Source organism: Lynx rufus, unplaced genomic scaffold (genome assembly GCF_022079265.1).
Source record: "Lynx rufus isolate CCGP_SWC_20201006 ecotype Redwood Valley unplaced genomic scaffold, mLynRuf1.p SCAF_7, whole genome shotgun sequence".
NCBI classification, from domain to species: Eukaryota; Metazoa; Chordata; class Mammalia; order Carnivora; family Felidae; genus Lynx; species Lynx rufus.
The window spans coordinates 130,501,029-130,520,249 of NW_025814889.1; the positions used below are offsets into that span (position 1 = coordinate 130,501,029).

General features: G+C 54.4%; 1 protein-coding gene and 1 long non-coding RNA gene across 3 annotated transcripts; one reads left to right on the forward strand and one right to left on the reverse strand.

The window, feature by feature from the left end:
- Positions 1–696: 696 nt before the first annotated feature.
- FOXRED2 (FAD dependent oxidoreductase domain containing 2) lies at positions 697–17,208 on the reverse strand. The gene is made up of 8 exons (XM_047066872.1): positions 16,066–17,208; positions 14,604–14,855; positions 14,210–14,473; positions 13,119–13,285; positions 10,027–10,192; positions 8,506–8,747; positions 6,483–6,653; positions 697–2,784 (listed from the first exon to the last, which is right to left on the reverse strand). The coding sequence occupies exons 1-8, from the start codon at positions 16,611–16,613 to the stop codon at positions 2,537–2,539; spliced, it is 2,058 nt and encodes a 685-aa protein (XP_046922828.1). The 5' UTR covers positions 16,614–17,208; the 3' UTR covers positions 697–2,536.
- Positions 7,955–10,387, forward strand: LOC124502277 (uncharacterized). Of its 2 annotated transcripts, none has more exons than XR_006959887.1 (5): positions 7,955–8,725; positions 8,889–8,944; positions 9,155–9,283; positions 9,631–9,750; positions 10,035–10,387. It is a non-coding gene; the product is annotated as an uncharacterized LOC124502277 (long non-coding RNA). The 2 variants fall into 2 exon arrangements; XR_006959888.1 differs by having other exon boundaries at positions 10,038–10,387.
- Positions 17,209–19,221: the final 2,013 nt, after the last annotated feature.

Consider the following 19,221-nt stretch of genomic DNA (forward strand, 5'->3'; position numbering starts at 1 on the left):
GCCCCACATTGGGTGTAGGGATTACTTAAGGAAAAAAAAAAAAGGAAAAAAGAAATTTCACCTGAAACTAATATTACACTATATGTTAACTAAGTGGAATTTAAGAAACTTAACTATGGGCTGGAAACGTAAAACCTTTTCCTCTGGGGAATCATTTCATGGCTTCTAAACTTGGGACAGTCCTTTCTTTTGTCATGGCACTGCTTCTCCACCTCCAGTTTTTGTGTGGCTTTTTTTTTTTTTCTTTTGTCTTTATTTTTGAGAGAGAGAAACAGTACGTGAGTGGGGTAGGGGCAGAGGGAGACAGAGGCAGAATCTGAAGCAGGCTCCAGGCTCTGAGCCGTCAGCACAGAGCCCGATGCGGGGCTCGAACCCACGAACCGTGAGATCATGACCTGAGCCGGACTTGGCTACTTAACCAAATGAGCCACCCAGGTGCCAGCAATTTCTGTATGGCTTTTAAAAAATTCCTCAGGAATTAATTTCGAAGTATAGCATGAACTAGGGGTTTGAAATGAGATTTCTTTCCTTTTTAAATTTTTTTTTTAACATTTATTTTTGAGACAGAGACAGCATGAATGGGGGAGGGTCAGAGAGAGAGGGAGACATAGAATCCGAAGCAGGCTCCAGGCTCCGAGCTGTCAGCACAGAGCCCAACACGGGGCTAGAACTCACGAACTGCGAGATCATGACCGGAGCCGAAGTTGGACGCTTACCGACTGAGCCACCCAGGCGCCCCTATTTTCTTTTCCAAATTACTTATCAGTTTTACAAGGAAAATACCAGGGAAGGCATCTCTAATCAGCTAACCCATGAAACCATGTCTTATGAAACACAAACAAGGCTGGCTGAAATTCTGATGGAATTCACGATCTGGCGGATGATGGGAGAAAGCAGATGTCACACAGGCGTCAGTGAATTATTTGCTGAAGCACCTTGAACTTTTATTGGCACAAGGAGCTTAGCCGCCGTTGGTAACTGGTTAGGTGTGTGATGTGTGTGACCTTACAGGACAGTCTGAATTCAAGGATTTGTTTTACAAAACGTTTTGGAAAAGGGCGGCCAGGCTGACGGGCCCCATATCTGGTTTACATGTAATTTGTATGAACTATGGCGAACCCAGCCCCCTGGGGTTAGAGAGAGATCCTTGGATGGCTCAGCCCTGGACAAATGATGCCAAGTATCGTCCCAGGGAAGTACCTCCCCTGCAGGCTCAGACGGCCGAGTGTCACTACTATAACTGCACGACTGGAGGGAGAGGGGTCTGCAGACAAGCAGCGGGCCCGGGGGCGGAGGCTGAGAGAGGAAGAGGATGTTCCCAGAAAAGGGCCCTGGATCCAGAAAGCCTGTGTCCCTTGAATTCTGAACACATACGTGGACAGTAAGAACCAGTGAAGAAGCAATCATTTAGGGTCCTGAGCTTTGAAAAATCACCATGATTATTTTATGTGCAAATGCTTTCCTTTCCGTGAGCTACTCCTAAATGGGACGAAAATGCCTGACAGGAGTGTAGGAAGGGAGCAGACTTCTGGGGAGGAAGAAGAGCGAGAAGAGGTAAGAGAACCAGAAAGTAATCGCATTGTTGTTATTGTACAAATGCAGTTGGAAATGCCTCCTTGCTGAGCCAGGCTCCGTATAAACAGCAGGTGAATCACCTCGGAAAGAATCCTCTCGGAAAGATAGCATGGTGACAGTTTTACAAAACGTGCTCGGGCAGGCCAGAGGCAGAGCGTCGTTCGGGATGCCAGAGGGCAAGGGCACGGTGCCGAGCAGGAGGGAAGAGAAGAGAACGCAGAGGTTGAAGATTAAGTCGGGGAGTGCAGTCTTGGGGCGGGCGCAGCTCTGAGTACAGCTGCTCAGGGAGAAACCTGTTTAGATAAGGTGGCTTGGCAGGAGCTGTCCCGTCTCTGCCTGGTGACAGCGGCTGGGCCTAAGATGATAAACTGGGCTGGCCCCCCTGGGTTCTGGGAACCGAGGCCGGGGCAGGGAGAGGCAGTGGTGAGGTGGGCAGGGTGGAGGCCTCAGGGCCACCCCAGACAGGGGCTCTGGGAGTCACCTACCCTCTCTGGGCTGATATCTTCATCAAGGGTGACAGTCCCACCTGCCTGAGATGGTTGAGGACAACAGAGCGTCTGCTTTATAAAGTGCCTGCCACAACCCCTTAGGAAGATGAGGACAGTTCCGCCTGTGACACGATCTGCAGGCGGGATCCTGGTTCATCTGAAGAGAAGACCAGAAGGAAATGGAACCGCTGGGTGCTTGACGGGGACAGAACTGAGCCAGCCTGGTGCTCAAGGACCGTCCACTTGCGGACGGGCCTGGCTGTGGGAGGCGACCCCGCCTGGGAGAGGATGCTGTTTTCTGGACCCCGCCTCCCAGGCACCAGACCGGAGGGGAGACCACTGGCTGGCCTCCCTCAGCCTTGACATGCCCCCTGCGTGTTCTCTTGGTCACTGTGACAATCTGAGTGGTCTTCGGCAACCACAATGGTGGGACAGAGGTGCAGCTGTGGGCCTGGGTGGGAGAAGGCTGGCTGTCACAACTCTTCCTTGTTGCTGTCGTGGGGCTGGAGCAGCGGAGGCCCGGGGGCCAGGGGGCCACCCTCGGGCCCCTGGGCCCCGTCCTCGCGGCGCCTGCCCACGGTGGCATAGCCCTGCGGGAACCTGCGCTCCTCTCCGTGCCGCCGGAGGCTCTCAGTTCCCACGAGCCCCTGCGTTCTCAGGTACCCCTGCTGGCAGAAGGGAGGCAGCTTCTGGTGTGTTAGGGCAAACAGGAAGCAGGACTCTACACAGAAGCAAAAGGAGATAAATGAATAAGATGGAAGAGGAGGAGGGGCTGCCGACGTCTCGGGGCCTCACCCAGGCCTTGAGCTGGGAGCTCACTTTTGTGGGTACCTCCCATCCGATCTGAGTAGCCACGGATCTCGTCCCTCCCCGAGGTTCCAAGAATAGGAGGCTTCCCGGACATTCTGGAAGAACAAGGCTCCAAATGGAAAGCAAAAACCACAGATATGACTCAGCTCCCAGGGGTCTGGGCCCAACACGGTGCTCTGCAGGGAGCCAGCCCCAGCTGGGAGCTCAGCCACCCTGAAGCAGACCCCTCAGCCTTTTCTTCTAGAAGCTGGCCTGGCTGGGGCCAGGAGCTGGGTGGTCAGTCCTATTCTGAGCTCAGAGCTGCCTGCGAGGATTTATCCACCTCAGCAATGTCTGGGTTGCACATACCGTGTGTAAAGCCCTGTGCGAAGCACTGTGTTCTAAGCACCATGCGGGGCGGGCAGAGGAAACTGGTAAACCCTCGTCTGTACCACAGCAGAGAGTTGGCACACAGATCCAGTCTGCTCTATCAGGAAACAGCTGTGGATGTTTATGATTCAGAGATATGAAGAAACCACCAGAAGAGCAAGAAGCAGTTCCTTCTGGGGAACGAGGGTGTAAGTGAGAAGTCTTTTAGCTAAGCGCTTATGTAACTTTCACTTACAAAACAGAAAAGACGAAACAGATAGGGGCTCAGTCTTCTCGGGGATTTAGAGACAAGATGACAAGGAGCGAATGTCCAAAACTGTCTTGAGGCTTATATCTCAAAAACAAAAAACAACCCCCTCCCTCCCTCCTCCTCCGCCCGCCACAAACAGGCACGTTACAAAGGACGTTGTGAGGCTTGCATGGGTGAACAGGCTGTAGGGAGCTACACGGATAGTATTTCCTATTTTATTTCTGACTTATGCACGGACGGCCCATGGGAGAACGGTCCTGAGCAGGGAAGACCGCAGGTGCAGGGGAGGACGGCGGAGCGGCAGACTTTTGGCAAGCACCACCTTCCGGTGACATACGTCACCCCTTCTGCAGGGGCCAGGGGGCGGAGGAGCCCAGCAGAATCAGGGGCCAAAGCTAGCAGCTGCACATCAGCTAAGGGGGTGGAGGAGAGCCCGCTTCCCTGCCAGCTGGCCCCGAGGCGGGAGGACTCTTCCAAGGTGAAGGCAGTGACGCTCAGCGGCTTGCAGTGCTGAGCGGGATCTGGGGGGTGGGAGCCAGGAGGCTGCAAGGCCCGGATGACGCACTGTGGTGGCCGTGCCCCAGGGTGGGATACACTCCCTAACAGGCACGGTCGTCTTCGTGTACTCCCGAAACCTCGAGAAACAGGCAGGGATTTTGTCGCTGAGATCTTTAGACCCGTATCACGTAATTTCCCGTGCAAGCGTGTGGTCACGGTTGATAGTCTGCGGATGCCAGCCCTTCAAAGCTGCTTAGCCCTGCGTTACGAATTACCTCTGAGCATCTACGTATATTTAGACTATGAATTTAAACTATTGTTTCAAGCCATCCCTCTCTTTAAAAAAATTTTTTTTAATGTTTATTTTTGAGAGAGAGAGAGACAGACAGACAGACAGACAGTGAGTGGGGGGTGGGCAGAGAGAGAGGGAGATACAGAATCTGAAGCAGGCTCCAGGCTCTGAGCTGTCAGCACAGAGCCCAATGCGGGGCTGGAACTCATGAACTGTGAGATCATGACCTGAGCTGAAGTTGGATGCTTAACCGACTAAGCCACCCAGGCGCCCCAAGCCATCTCTCTTAATATACGCATTTTTATTTCAAAGTTGACTGAGGCTGTTGAGAGGATACCGACCATCTCTAACCTGATTTGATAGCAATAGTGCCTGATATACAACTGATGTTCAAAAGATGTTTGCTGAACACAAAAGAGCGGATGTCCTGGGCATTCGGGGGGTTTAAAAAAAGACAAAAATTTGGCTTGTTTCAATTAGTTCTCCCTCTGGATCATCAGACTTCTGTCAATGCTATCTTCCAGTTCACCAATTCTCTCTTCACCTCTGTCTAAAGTGCTACTTTATCTTTCGGTTGAGTTTCTAATTACACATTTTTTTTCACTTCCAGAAGTCTTACTTGGATCTTTCTGAAAGCTGACCAGTCAATTATATTTTTAAGAATCTGTTTGTTTCCTTATATGTTTACTTTTTTAAAATTTATCTTAAAGTTTATCTATTTTGAGAGGGTGCGAGTGAGTGCACATGCAAGAGCACGGGAAGGGCAGAGAGACACAGAGAGAGTCCCAAGCAGGCTCCACGCTGCCAGTGCAGAGTCTGACTTGGGGCTCAAACTCCCCAACTGTGAGATCACGACCTGAGCTGAAATCAAGAGTCAGATGCTTAACTGACTGAGCCACCCAGGCGCTCCATTTTTCTTACATATTTTAGACAGACTTTGTCTCCTCTGTTTGTAACTGTTCCAATTCCCACAGTTTTTTTGGTTTGATCCCACAGTTTGTTTTTTCTACTGACCCTCCCTCGTGGCTATTTGTGTCCTTATATGTTAAGTGCTTTTTGCTTGGTGGGGGAGGGACACGGGTTCACCTTAACCTGGAGCTTCATCTGTGGGAATGTTTTTTTGAGCCCTAGTTTTAAAGTGTGTTTCTTCACAGAAGACTTGCATTTACTTCTGTGATTTTTGCACACCGATGGTGTGAAGTTTGGCCCCAAACTCACATGAGCGAGGCTTAGGGGTTAGAAATTCTCAGGAGAGGGGCGCCTGGGTGGCTCAGTCGGTTGAGTGTCCGACTTCGGCTCAGGTCATGATCTCGCGGTCTGTGAGTTCGAGCCCCGCATCGAGCTCTGTGCTGATGGCTCAGAGCCTGGAGCCTGCTTCGGATTTTGTGTCTCCCTCTCTCTCTGACCCTCCCCCGCTCATGCTCTGTCTCTCTCTGTCAAAAATAAATAAAACATTAAAAAAAAATTAAAAAAAAAAAAAGAAATTCTCAGGAGAGATTCTCCCTTACTCTACCCAGAGCCCAAAAGCATGAGTCTCCATCATCTTCTCTTGGGAGTGTTTTGTGCCTCCTAGTGGATCCACTGATATCCAAGCTTATGTGAGAGTCTCTAAACAGACCTCCTACCCTGCTGCTTTACCTTCCCACCCGCAAGTGCTGTCAGTTACCTACCCGGGCTCTAGGCTACTGATGATTGGTGACAGACCGTGTCCAGCAATGGCCTTATGCTTTTCCTAGCATCCGGTCTCTGGAGAGTTCCCTTTTTTTCCTGCCGGTTCTTTAAAAGTGACATTTGGGGCTCAGTCAGTTGAGCGTCTCTTGATTTCAGCTCAGGTCATGATCCCAAGGTCATGGGATCAAGCCCCGCATCGGGTTCCACGCTGAGCACAGAGCCTGCTTGGGATTCTCTCTCGCTCTTTCTCCCTCCCTCTGCCCCTCTCCCCCTCTCCCCAGCTTTCTCTCTCTCTCTCTAAAATAAATAAAATGAAAAAAAATTAAACAACAATGACATTCAATTCAGCAACTTCAGGTGTGCTGTCCTGGGAGAGATTTCTGCGGACATCTAGTCTACGCCGTGGATAACCGAATTCTCAAGTTTAGATTTCTAGATGTGAATCCTGAAACCTCAGGGGAAGCGGATCTACCTGGTCTTCTTTCAACTTCCAGCTCACTGACTCTGTCCTTCCAGGAACTTAAGTTACCTGCATAGAAGCTTCGCAGATCGGTGTCCAAACAGTTCTCCAGGAAGCGCCTCAGAGGTAAGATGTGCCCCACCGGGGCGGTCCAGTCCGTCAAGAAATCTTCCACGATGTGGTGGATGGCTGTGGGCCGAGGCAGGGCCCAGTCGGCAGGGCGGAACCTCACCTCCTGCTCTGTGGGGACGAGAGGGGAGACGGGTCAGGGCCCGGCGGGCTCCCATCCTGGAGGTGACAGCGTGGTTCCCACACATCCCAGGTGCTTCCCGCGCTCCCTCACGCTCGGCTCGCCGGCCACACTCTGCGCTGGGCAGCGGCCGGCCTGTTCAACGGCCATCTCTGTGTTTGCAAGGTTGGCACGAGGGAGGGACTGGATCTGTTCCTTGTGGTATCGGAAAGCGGAACCAAGACTAATTACTTGTACTTGGTGTTTTTCTAAGACGCGCATGGACTGAGGGCCACGGCGATTGCTTCTGAACTGCTCTTTCTCTGAGGAGACTCAGAGGCCCCGCGAGAAGGGTCTGGGGGCTCATCTAGTCCAGCTTCCCACCTGGTGTGGACTCCCTTCAGTGGTGTCCCGGGCAGATGGCCATTAAGTCGCGACTCGACCATCCTCGTAATGGGAAACTCGATGTCCGGGGGCGACCCATTCCACTGCTGGACAGCTTTGAGTAGGAGTCACTCCTGATTCTGAATAGAAGCCTGCGCTCCTGTCACTTTGACCTGCTGATACTACCTCTGCCTGTTTTTAGAATACCTCTTCCCAGGGACAGCTCTTTAGTTTCCGGAGCAGGAATCACATTCCCCAGCGGGGAGGGGGGTTCATCTGTTGGTAGCTACTCTGTGCCAAGCACCGTGCTGACATTCTGTGTTTTCAGTTTTTGTTTTAAAGACTTTATCTTATTAAAAAAAATTTTTTTTTCACATTTACTTATTTTTGAGAGAGACAGACAGAGCATGAGCAGGGGAGGGGCAGGCAGAGAGAGAGACACACACCCACACACACAGAATCGGAAGCAGGCTCCAGGCTTTGAGCTGTCAGCACAGAGCCCGATGCAGGGACTGAACCCATGAACTGTGGGATCATGACCTGACCTGAAGTCGGATGCTTAACTGACTGAGCCACTTGGGTGCCCCAAGACTTTGTTTAAAAAAATTTTTTTTTAATGTTTATTTTTGAGAGAGAGACAAAGTGTGGGCAGGGGAGGGGCAGAGAGAGTGAGAGAGTAAGAGAGAGTGAGAGATTGAGACAGACACAGAATCTGAAACAGGCTCCAGGCTCTGAGCTGTCAGCACAGAGCCCGACACAGGGCTCGAACTCATGAGCTGTGAGATCATTGGCCTGAACCGAAGTCGGACGCTTAACCGACTGAGACACCCAAGCGCCCCTATTTTATTTTTAAGTAATCTCTACGCTCAGTGTGGGGGCTTGAACTCACAACCTCAAGATCAAGAGTCGGATGCTCTACTGAGTGAGCCAGCCGGGTGCCCCACGTTCTGTGTTTTTGTTTTTTTTTTAATCTCGTTTATCTTCACACAATTCTATTGTTAGCCCCACTTTACAAATGAGGAAGCGGAGGCTCAGAGAGTGTAGGTAACGGTCCAAGGCCACACAGCAAGGAAAGGGCAGCCTGGGAACGCTGCCCGGCTTTTCCGCGCTTTTTATGCTGCACGCCTGTGTTAATCACGTCCAGCTCCTTTCCCTGCGCCCTCTGAGAGTCAGTCTCCAGGTCCCCTCCCCCTCCACGCTCAGCCTCCCTTGGAGACACAGAGCAAGACTGTGGCGCCTTGAGGAGATCACGACACTCCACGTGTGGCCTGCCCAGGTCACGGTACGCGCCAGAACCTGGGAACGTCGTTTCTCATTCGTGGACCCTGTGCCTCGTTTGCTCTGTGGGCGGAGTCCCCAGTGCCCTCCCCACCCCATGTCCTCCTGTCAGCTGAAAGTGTTGTGTGAGGGCTTAGCGGTGACAAGGTAACGGGCAGCGGGGGCCGAGCGGTGTCGGGGGACAGCAGAGGTCTGGCTCACCAGTGGGGAGGTGCCTATAGTAGTAGATGACGGGGTGGAGGAAGTTGGACTGCCACGCGTCTTCCGTGTGCCCCACGGACCGGTCATGAAAGAAGACGTCCTTGTCGGGCCCAGAGAAATTTCTGCCATACTCCATGTTGATGACGAAGAGCCCGTGCCTGGCCCTCCTTCCTGTGATGGTCTCCAGCTGGGCCAGCATCTGCACGGGGAGCTCCTCCAGGTACTCAAACGCCGTGGCGTTCCTGGGGATAAGGGCAGCGCGGGTGGCCAAGACCCTCAGTGCCGCGGCAGAGGTGGGATGGGCGCGCGCGTGTGCCTCTCGTGCAATTGTCTACAGGCTCCGATTGTTCTGCACACACCTCACTTGAGCCTTACTGTCACAGCTGAACCCCGACTTACACAGGAGACAGATTCCAGAAAACTCTGAGTAACCTGAAAGGTATCTGGGGAAAGGGTGACCCGGGCTGAGAGGCCAGTCACGGAAAAGCCCCGGGAGGGAGCCTGGGTGTCTTTGAGGGACGGGAGGCAGGCTGGCCTCGAGCGGAGGGGCAGGAGAAGGGCTGGGGGCAGGTCGAGGAGGGCTTGTGGGTGCCATGACGGGAACGCTCGGTTTCACGTGGGTTCTCCCACTCGCTTTCTCCCTGAGAAGGGAAGGCCACCGGCCCCTGGAGAGTGCTGTGCAGAGATGAACGTGTGTGACTCAGGTTTTAAGAGGACCGCCCGGCCGCTGTGTTGAAAGCAGACCACGGGCAGAGGTGCAAGGCTGTAGGTGGTTCAGGTGAGAGATGCTGGGGGGCTGGACCAAGGCGGTGCCACCGGGGCGGGTGAGGGGTGGTCAGATTCTTGACAGAATTTGAAGGCAGCGCTTACGGGGTGTGGGGCGAGTCGGAGTGTGGAGAGTGGGTATGGAAGAGAGGAGTCCGGGTGTGGGATGTCTTGTGCTGAGCACAGACGAATTCCTCGCGTGTCCTTGAACTTGGAGAGCTGTTGCCCTCCCTGGCTTTGGGTCAGGCTGCTCCCTCTGAGAGATGCCCCCTGCGTCTGACCTGTCCTCTGAGCACCCTTCTCCGTCCCTGCTCTGCTGTGTGTCGTCTGTGATCTGCCACCTGTCACTTAACCGATAAGGAGACAACACGGTCCTGGCCTGAGGGAGACCCTTCACCCACATCGCTGCGGTTTACTGCCCATCCGCTCAGTGCCAAGTGCGGTCCACCAGTTACCTTTACTCCTGCCTGCAACGTAAAGGTTATTATCCCCATTCCGCAGATGTGAGAAAGGCTCAGAGAGGCTAAGTGACTTGCCCAAGGTCACACAGGCAGAAGGCGGTAGAGCTGGGAGGCACACCCAGGTCCGTCTGTCTGTCGAGCTTGTGGTGTTGATTTCATCGATTTCCACCTCCCCCCCCCGCCCCCGCCCCTGCCCCCTGAAGGCTTCACTTAGGAGGGAACCACTGGGCCACTCCATGCTGGGGATAGGCAGAGAAGAGCTCCGACCCGTGAATGGTGGAGCTGGGCTACTCACTCCTTCAGCAGGACGACATCGGCCAGCACGCCGAACATCTGGTAGAGCCCAGAAGCCTCGTTGATGCGCCGGACGATGGAGCTCGTCAGCTGCGAGATGGGGTGCTCGGTGGAGGGCCAGGCGACGCCGTGGTGGCGATGCTCCAGCAGGCGGTGGACGGCACGCGCTGAAACGGCCAGAGGGAGGAACAGCATGCCACACTTCAGATTTCATCCTTCACCACCCCGAGGGACGCACGGCCCCTGCCAACCTCTTGGGGCTCAATAACGCTTGTGTGCGGGGCTCCAAAATGCCTCCGGCGGGGCGCCTGGGTGGCTCAGTCGGTTAAGCATCCGACTGTTGACTTCGGCTCACGTCATGATCCCACAGTTTGTGAGTCCGAAGGCCGTGCTGGGCTCCATGCTGGCAACTTGGAGCCTGCTTGGGATTCTCTCCCATCTCCTCTCTTGCTGGCCCTCCCCAGCTCTTACTCTGTCTCTCAAAATAAATAAACTTAAAAAAGAAAAAAAAAGAACATGCCTTTGGAGCAGAGTCAGTCAAGGTTTCCCACCAAGGGCCAGATGGGCCGTATTTTGGGCTCTACAGCCCGGTCGGCTGGACTACTCAGTTCTGCTTCCGGCGCGAAAACAGCCCGAGTGGGTACCTGAATGGATGGGAGCGGCTGGATCCGGCTCCAGGCCAGAGTGGGCCCGGCCCCGCTTTAGGCCCCCTGCACGTGGATGTCCCACGCTACCCCTCACAGGTGCTAGGTCGACCCCGGACCCTGAGCCTCCCTCTGACCCCGCTCCCCTTCCCGGGGTTTTGTTCCCCTCAGAGACTCCCAGCTGGGAAACCTTTCAGTGCCTCCCGTCCTCCAGAGTCTAAATCCAAGCTGTCCCTAAATTCTACTGATGGAAGGACAGCACAGTGACAGCTGTCTGAAATGACAGGGAGACGTTCTGCCGCATATCTGGGGCTGCCGTGCACAGTTGTGGGATCGGGCTTGCTCTCCCAAAACAAATCAACACGATATCCAAATCCGAGAAAGGCAAGAACACAGACAGACCACGCGTGTGATGGGAGACTCAGCTGGCCAACAGTCACGGGAGAAGCTGTTCGGCCTCCCCAGATACCCGACTCTGGAGGAAACGATGGCTAAGCTGAGTTTTGCGCAAGGTCGAGGAACCGCACAGCCAGTGGGGTCTGGGGAGGGTCCCCTGACAAAAGGGGCCACAATCTTGGGAGAGCCTGGCACGTTCTGAAAAGCAGGCAAGGGACCAGGCTGGAAAGGTGAGCTGGCAGGGGCCTGGCAAAGCTTGGAGCGGCATGCCAAGGAGCTGGAGCCTTCCCCGGGGAGGAGGGGAGCCACTAAGAGCGGCTTAAGCTGTAAGCAGGGGAAAGAGAAGATTTTTTTGTTTGTTTATAGGAAGGGTGTTTTGTCAGGCAGCTGGAAGAGATACAGGAGGGGGCCGGGCCGGGCGTCTGGCCCATCCTTCTGTGTGGTATTGGTCTGTGCCGTTCATATTTTATCTTCTGTTGCTTTCCTCTGCCTTACTGTTTGCTTCTGGTCTCCCGTGGGACCCGTTTCTCGGGTCTGAGCAGGATGTGTGGGCCACGTCACCCCTCCCCCAGCAGGATCCTCAGCCGGTAGTAGTGACCACACAGCAACCCAGGACTGCTTCCCATTTGCCTGGAGCTTCGTGGTCGGCTGTGAGCTTTAGAATCAGACACGTGTGCATTCGTATTACCCTTCTGCCAACTGGCTCGGTGACTCTGGGCAAGTTACTTAAGTTCTCTGTGCCCCAGTTTCCTTATCTGGAAAAATGGTGCAGAAATAACAGGGGTGCCGTGAGGATTAACTATGTGAGCTGGGGAAAGGTCAGGGGACCGAAGGAAGGAGGTGGTGGGGGGGCAGGATCTGTCAGGAGAGCAGGTGCAGGGAGGGTAACATGCATGGGAACAATGACGAAGGTTTTTTTTTTTTCTGTAAGAAAATTTTTTTTAACGTTTATTTTTGACACAGAGAAAGAAAGCGAGCAGGGGAGGGGAAGAGAGAGAGGGAGACACAGAATGTGAAGCAGGCTTCAGGATCTGAACTACCAGCACCGAGCCCGACGTAGGGCTCAAACCCACAGACCGTGAGATCAGGACCTGAGCCCAAGTGAGATCATGACCTGAGCCGAAGTCAGACACTTAACTGACTGAGCCACCCAGGCGCCCCAAGGATTTCTTATCGGGGAGACACAGCTAAAGGGACAGATGCTTCTCCTTCTGGGTGTGTGTGTTTGTATTCGATCTGCGGATATTTTGGCTTATAGACGGGAAACACTCTCTCTGGTTTCCTTCTCCGACAGCACCTATCACCCGTGGGCCATAAAATACATTGTCTGGAAATCAAACATGGTTATTTTTCCCTGCCAAACAGGAAGGATAGTCAAATGCAAAAATGAACATTAAGCCACTGGGAGTCATCAAATTAAACACAGAAATGCCAGGATGCGGGAAGCCTTGTGGTGTCTATGGCAAAGTCAACTGGTCCACATAACACTCACCATGCAACCAAGTACCCATCCAATAGCCCGCCTGAGGTGCAGAAAATTTATACTCTCACGACTGATTTAATTCGACCGCGATTTTGACTGAAATTTGTTGGTACCCAGAGAATCTGTGTGTAATGCTTCATAGCTACAGGTCCCCGGGTATTGCCTTATTTAGTCCTTACAACAGCCCTGAGGGCGGAAAGTTCACCTCGATTACATCTCTGATGGCAGGCCGTCCAGATGAGGCTTCTAGAGAGGTCATAAAGCCTCACCTCTCAGACCACCCAGCGGGGGAGGAACCCACATCAGCACCCCCCAAGCTTGGCCTTCTTGCCAATACCTGGTACCTCGCTGGCACGGGATTCAAGCATGTAACTTGCCAACTCCCAATGTACTTAACTTTCATACCTTATCTGACACTTTCCTAGACAAATTACTCAGACCACAAAAACATGCTGCCATCTGTCCCGGACAGATCGACCTATCGACTACTGATAAGCAATCTCATCAAGGCTGCTGGAAATCAGGAGTATGTTTATAAACCCTGGGGTTTATTCTCTCTGCCGGGCTCACCTGTGTATCGGAATCCATGAATGAAGCCCCCGGCCGATTTCCGGTAATCCACCGAGTGGCTGGCGGTACCCAGGACAAAGAGACCCCGGCTTCCTTTGGACTCATAGCTAGCTTTCACCAGCGGGTACTTCTTGCTGAACTCACCCCCAGAAGACAGTCGGAGGGACCTGTGAGCGGAAAGTGTGGTTAACAGAAATCACTGCTGTGTATGAAACACGTATGCTGCGCTCAGCCCTGCGCTAAGTCTAAGTGCTTTATATCCCTTGTTGCATTTAAACCACACCATGACCTTGGAAGGTGGGTATGATTATCTCTACTTAACAGACGGGGATAACCAAGGCTCAGGTTGAAGTTGTGGCGGGTCAGGGATGGGGCCAGGATTCAAGCCTGACTGGAGGCTTAGGCTCTGGGCTCTGACTTAATGGGATGGCAGTCTGGTTGAGGCCTTCCAGTTTCTCCTTGTCCGCCCGTGCTCTGGCCAGAGAAAAGTGAGACACTGGACGGATTCTTTAATACCAAACCTTGCCAAGGTACTGGGGCAGCGATGTCTAAAGCAAGGTAGTTCACAATCGTGACGTTGGCAGCTACCATTTTGTTAAGCACATAACATGTGCCGAGTACTTTCTGGATTAATCCTCACAGTGGCCCTGTGAGAAAACAGGATCCTCGTTTTAGTGATGAAGAGACCGGACGCAGCACGGTTAAGTAACTGTCCCAGAGCCCGCAGATTTGCTAAGCGGAGAATCTCAGACCGACACCAGTGCCTGCGTCCTTAGCCACCTTGCAGCAAATTCACCATTTTATTCTGCCTCGGCTCATCTTCCCCTCTCTCCGGTGGAAGATCACAACGCAAAGACCCGCCGTTGCTGCTGCTACCCGATGGAGGGCCTCAGGGCCTTCGGTCCCTGTGAGGACAGACAGCTCATGTCCTGGGTGGGAGATGAGGCAGCAGCTACATCCACTGTGATGGCGCAGTCCTGAAAGCCGTCGCTGGCCCACTGGACGGTGATTCTCCACCCCCCCTCCCCCCCAGGGGAGATATCAGAAGGGATTTGCTAAGTGATCCCAGCTCCTCCCCCGTTTGGACTCACTTGTCGAAAATGGAGAAGTCGAAGTTCCAGCCGAGGCAGCGGATGACCCGGTCGTAGGCCACGCGCATGGCGAAGTTGTCATTGTCGTCCTGGGGGAGGGTGATGGCGTCGGCGCTCTGGTTGCCTTCCTCCAGAAAGAACTTCAGGGTGACGCGGAACTTGCCCTCACGGTCCTTCACGATGGCCAGATCCGTCAGGTCGGACTCCAGCAGCCCGTCCAAGGACTTCAGCTGGTAGGTGTCCAGCAGGCCGTTGTTGATGGCCCTGGGGCCCAAGGGAAATGCCAAGAGAGAGAAAGGAGTCCGTACGGGGGACAAGGAGGCTCAGAGGAAGGGGTGGTTGGTCCGGTGGGGTCAGGAAGGGCTTTTGATCCACAAGCAGCCGCGCAGCATACCTGAGGTCTCCAACATAGTGGGTGGCCCAGGACAGCCGGACGCGGGAGCGACTCAGCATGTGGATGAAGTTGGTGACACCCAAGATGTTCTCTGCGGTCTCAAAGGCAGAGTTCCCCCGCCCCAGGATCAGCACATTCTGACCCTCGAAGTCCTTGGGGTCCACGGACACAGACTCGTATCCCTCCGTGTATTCGGAGCCCGGGAAGTCAACCTGGTTGGGGACCGACAAACCGGTGGCTACCAGAAGGACACTGCAGGGAGGGGACAGAGGGAAGATGGCTTAGTCTCTCAGCCGTAAGACTACTACGTGAAAAGCATTCCTTGGATTAGCTGCCTGGCTCGCCCGCCTCGCGCAGGCTGCTGGCTCCTGAAAGAACACAGGAGAACGTCCATTCCTTCATCCATTTAGGGACCCACCCCCGAGTATCAGAGACGTGACCCCCACCCTCACTGAGCCCACCCTAGCAGACAGTCTCCTTTCCATGTTCCTGGGATGATCCCAGACATGAGAATCAACCTGACTCCCTGAGGTGACACGTGAGAAATCAAATCGTTCACCTAATTTTGGACACAGCCGTTAGGGCCACTGTCACCCTCAGGGGTGCAAGGGTCCAAGCTGGCACTACCCTTCTTTCCCCGGGGCTGTAACAAGCAAGGAGCAAGGCTGGGCCTCCGGCAAAAGGCATGAGAATTTGAACTCTGGGCACCTGCCTGGAGCCGGGTGCCAGGCTAATGGCCAGGAAGGGAGGGGGCAGTCTGGTACAGCAGAAAGAACACAGGTTTTGGGGTCAGGAAGACACAGCCTGGGTCAGACTGCAGCTGGATCGCTTATAAACTGTGTGACACAGCGCCGGTTAATCAACTTCTCTGGGCCTCAATTCTTCATCTGTAAAACTGGGACCAGAGAACTCCCCGCCAGGGTCCTTGCGGGGATTAAATAAGGGCAGTGCGGTGCGTGACCCCGAGTTTGGGCTGTCTACACAATATCGGGCTTTGTCCCAAGCCAAAGCCAGCCAACACCGAATGCTGGTGGCACTGCCTGTTGGACCTCTCACTCTTGTTCGGTCCTGAAATCCCACCGAGCCCATCCAACACTTGCTGGATGTTCTTCCCACAATGTATTTTGGGGAACACCAGTTCTAGGAGATGCTCTGCCAAAAGAGCTTTGTGGGTACATATGTTTAGGCAATGCTGAATGCCTAGTGCCAGAGTGCCACAGTGAACACGAAGGTCTTAAACACTGACAAATCCTGCAGGAAAGAGCTGGTAAGTATCTTCCACGCACATTTGATCATAATTTTTTTGGACACATTTGGGCAACGTTGGGTGAGCTGAACCTCTTAGCACTGGATTTCAGTGGGAGCAAGGAGTGGCAGAAATGCGCATATTCTCTCATTTCTTCCAAACCTACCCGCCAACCAAGGGGTGGCAGCAGATCGGCTCCGGGGCCAGGTTCCTTACCTGCACCGGTGTGCGTGGCCCATCTGGTCCGTCAGGATGAAGTAATGGCCGTTCCAGGCCTGCCGATCCTTGTTCAGAGTGACGTGGGCAATGGTCGTGTTGTACAGCACGTGGAGCCCCAGCCTGTCTGCGAAGTCATCCAGGTAGCGCACCATGTCGCCTGCATCGGGGAAGTAGGCGCTGGAGTAGTGTCTGAAGAGCAGCCGGGCGTCGTGGCTGAGCAGAGAGTTCCAGTCGTGGCGGAGGTTGAACTCGGCGTTGGCCTTGCCCGTGTGCCGCTTGTTGATGCTGATGAGCTTGCGGTGGCGTGGGTAGCGCGTGAAGAAGCTGCCGGGCCGCGGGGCGCGCTCAAACACCGCGTAGTCCCTCCCCGCCCGCTGCAGGAAGTAGGCCATCTGCAGGCCCGCGGGCCCGGCGCCCAGGACGCAGTAGTCCCGGTGCGGGGGCCCCGAGGTCGGGGCTGGGCGCAAGCACAGAGCCGGGTGCAGGGCGAAGGTCAGGAGCAGCCCGGGCGGGCCCCACAGCCCGGCCGCGGCCAAGAGGCTCATCCTGTGGCAGACCAGGGATGTGGGGCCTTGCACCCTGGTTGGTCCCTCCAGGACCGGGGAGATGGGCGAAGGGCTGGGGACCGAGAGAGGGGCAGGGGCTCGCCCACCGCAATCTGAAGTCGGGCCAGGACCACACCCCAAGGCCCTCTGAGCTCATTTGCCTGCCTTCATCCTTTCAAGCTCGAATCTGGGGCTCCCCCCAGGCATCCCTAACGCCTCCATCTCCTCCAGGGCCTCGGTTCCCAGGGGCGCCACCCTCTTTCTTATTGCCATAGTAGTACGAGGGCGGGTGTTCCCCCATTCCTCCCCTAATTTGAGGGTGCCCAGAACCCTTCCCGGGCCCTCCCCAGCTGAGACCCTCGAGGTACGCCTCTTTGGCCACGCCCCCGTCCTCAGGTCCTGGACCGGAGGAGGCGTGGCCTGCACGAGCCCCGCCCCCTCCAGGTGCTGGGCGCGCCGGGCTCCCCGGTCACGTGACAGGGATGCCCCAGAACACCTGTCGCCACGCGGCGCTAGGCCGCAGTCCTGCCGGCGCGGGCTCCCCGGGGGCCGCTCCCCACGCGTGCGCGGTGCCCACGTCTGCAGCACCCACTTCCCTGCACGGAGCGCGAACGTCCCACCCGCACGGGAGGCAGCCCGCAGTCGACTGGGGCCGCGCTCTGCCCGCGGGCGCCCCGGCGGCCCCGCCCCTCCCGCCCGGCCAATGGCAGAGGGCGGGGGTCACGTGCGCGGCGCGCAGCACGCCGGGACGGGCGGGGGGGCCGCGGGCCCCCGGCGGGGCGGGACGGGCGCGCACGTGCTGCCAGTGGGCTGGAGCCGCCAGAGGCTGGTGGCGCTGGGGATCGCGGCGCTCTTGGGGCGCCGGGCTCTCGTTTTAAAGCTGTACGTCTCCACGTGTAGGTGAGGCACAGGGGCAGGTGACTTTTGGAGATAAACCCAGTTCTTACACTCTGCTATTAACGTCGCCAAAGACTTGTTGGCTACCCAGTTTGGGGAGTCTGGAAGCCAGGTTAGTGAAGTCAGGACAGAAAAAAGAAATTAACAGGTATTTGCTACAGGGATTTAGTCTGTTGTTTGCAAAGTGACATCCGTGGTTGGCTGACTGTCCCACCAACCCGGAGAAGCAGGCGATTCTGTTTCCTACATTGTGTAGCCACTGGCCAAGATGGAAGTTTAGGAGCGATTTGCTTGAGACCACCCAGTTCGGTGGAACCTGGGATTCACCCCTCCCCTTTTACTCCAAATTATGAGCTCTTTCCAAAAAGTTTCTAATTTATGAGTCATGTGTTGTGTTCTTGGTAATGTTGTAAACAAAGGGGCCTGTGATAGGCCAGTATAGACGCAAATCCACTGCTAATTCACAGCAACTGGGTGTGGCTGAAGCACGAAAGGTGGATGGCCGATGATGGAGAACCGCTTTTCGGGTGAACTGGCTGATGGAGGTTGGCTTTGCAGAGGTGGAATGTGGATCCTGCATTAGATTTACAGGGCAGAACATATGCAGTTTTGAGAATACAGGAACCTTCAAGGGGGCGTTAAGCAGTTCGGTGAGACGGGGCCAAGAGTGCTCCTGGTTAGGGCAGCCAAGCCTAGTGTGGAAAGAACTCTGCGGTCTAGCTTCGCATGGCTGGAGCCTCTAGTTAAAAATTGGCCCTGGGTCCTCTAGAGAAGTCTCCCTCGATCTCTCAGAACAACGTATCCACTAAGGAATGCCACTCATCTATTTATAGGTTGTGTCCACATCAGAGAAAAGTTCCATAGAGCAGAAATGATCTTATTCACTCTGGTGACCTCAGTGCTTTCTCCAGTATCTGGCAAACAGGGAGCCATCAGTAAGCATTTGTTGACTAAACACCAAAACCAGACGGGCTATGCCAAGTACCTAACCAAAACTAAGGTAGGAAGGTCTGCTTCTTACTGGTTGTGAAGACTTGAGAATATGTGCTGGCAAGTAACGAAGTACCTGAAATAGTTACTGGTCTTATTTGGGGAGTGGTGGGAAATCTGGCCTGATAAAGCAGGGCAGGGCCTTGACAGTAGGCTGACCCTGAATTACAGGCAGCAATGGAAGGTTTCGGAGTCGGGACTGAAGCAGTGCAGCTTGATGGCCCCAAGCAGGATGGACAGAGGTAGGGGATAGAGAAAATAAATGAAGCGTGTGGAAGCCGGTGCCAAGGTTTCAGAGACCAGGGCTGGAACCAACTTCCACCTGCCCCCCTCCCCCAGTGAATCCCGCTGGACTGCATCATGGGGCTGCAAGAGGCAGTTTGGGGGAGTACCAGGCCCAGGTCTGAACGCCCATGGCACTTGTCACACCACTTTTAACAATCTGCCTATTTCACAGACTCCCCAGGAAGCATGTTTCATGCACTAGCTAACGTGAACAGGAATAAACGTTTCATTACCTTCTGAGGCTCAATTACTTTGGTTAAATGGTAACTTCAGGAAGGTTACTCAAAAGCTGAGCCTGTTTCCTCATCAGTACACTGATGTCACTTCGACCAGCATTACAGTTTGGGCTCAGGCTCAGATGATGTATTTATAGAAAGCTTAGTATACCTGGCAAGGTAATTACTTCCTAGTGTCCAGAACAGAACACTATTCATTT

Excerpts from the sequence above, each read along its gene's own strand:
- FOXRED2 (XM_047066872.1), bottom strand. The coding sequence starts at position 16,613 with ATGAGCCTCTTGGCCGCGGCCGGGCTGTGGGGCCCGCCCGGGCTGCTC. Across the intron at positions 14,856-16,065 it reads GGCCACGCACACCGGTGCAG|TGTCCTTCTGGTAGCCACCG; the intron begins GTAAGGAACCTG and ends CCCTCCCTGCAG. Across the intron at positions 14,474-14,603 it reads CACTATGTTGGAGACCTCAG|GGCCATCAACAACGGCCTGC; the intron begins GTATGCTGCGCG and ends CTTGGGCCCCAG.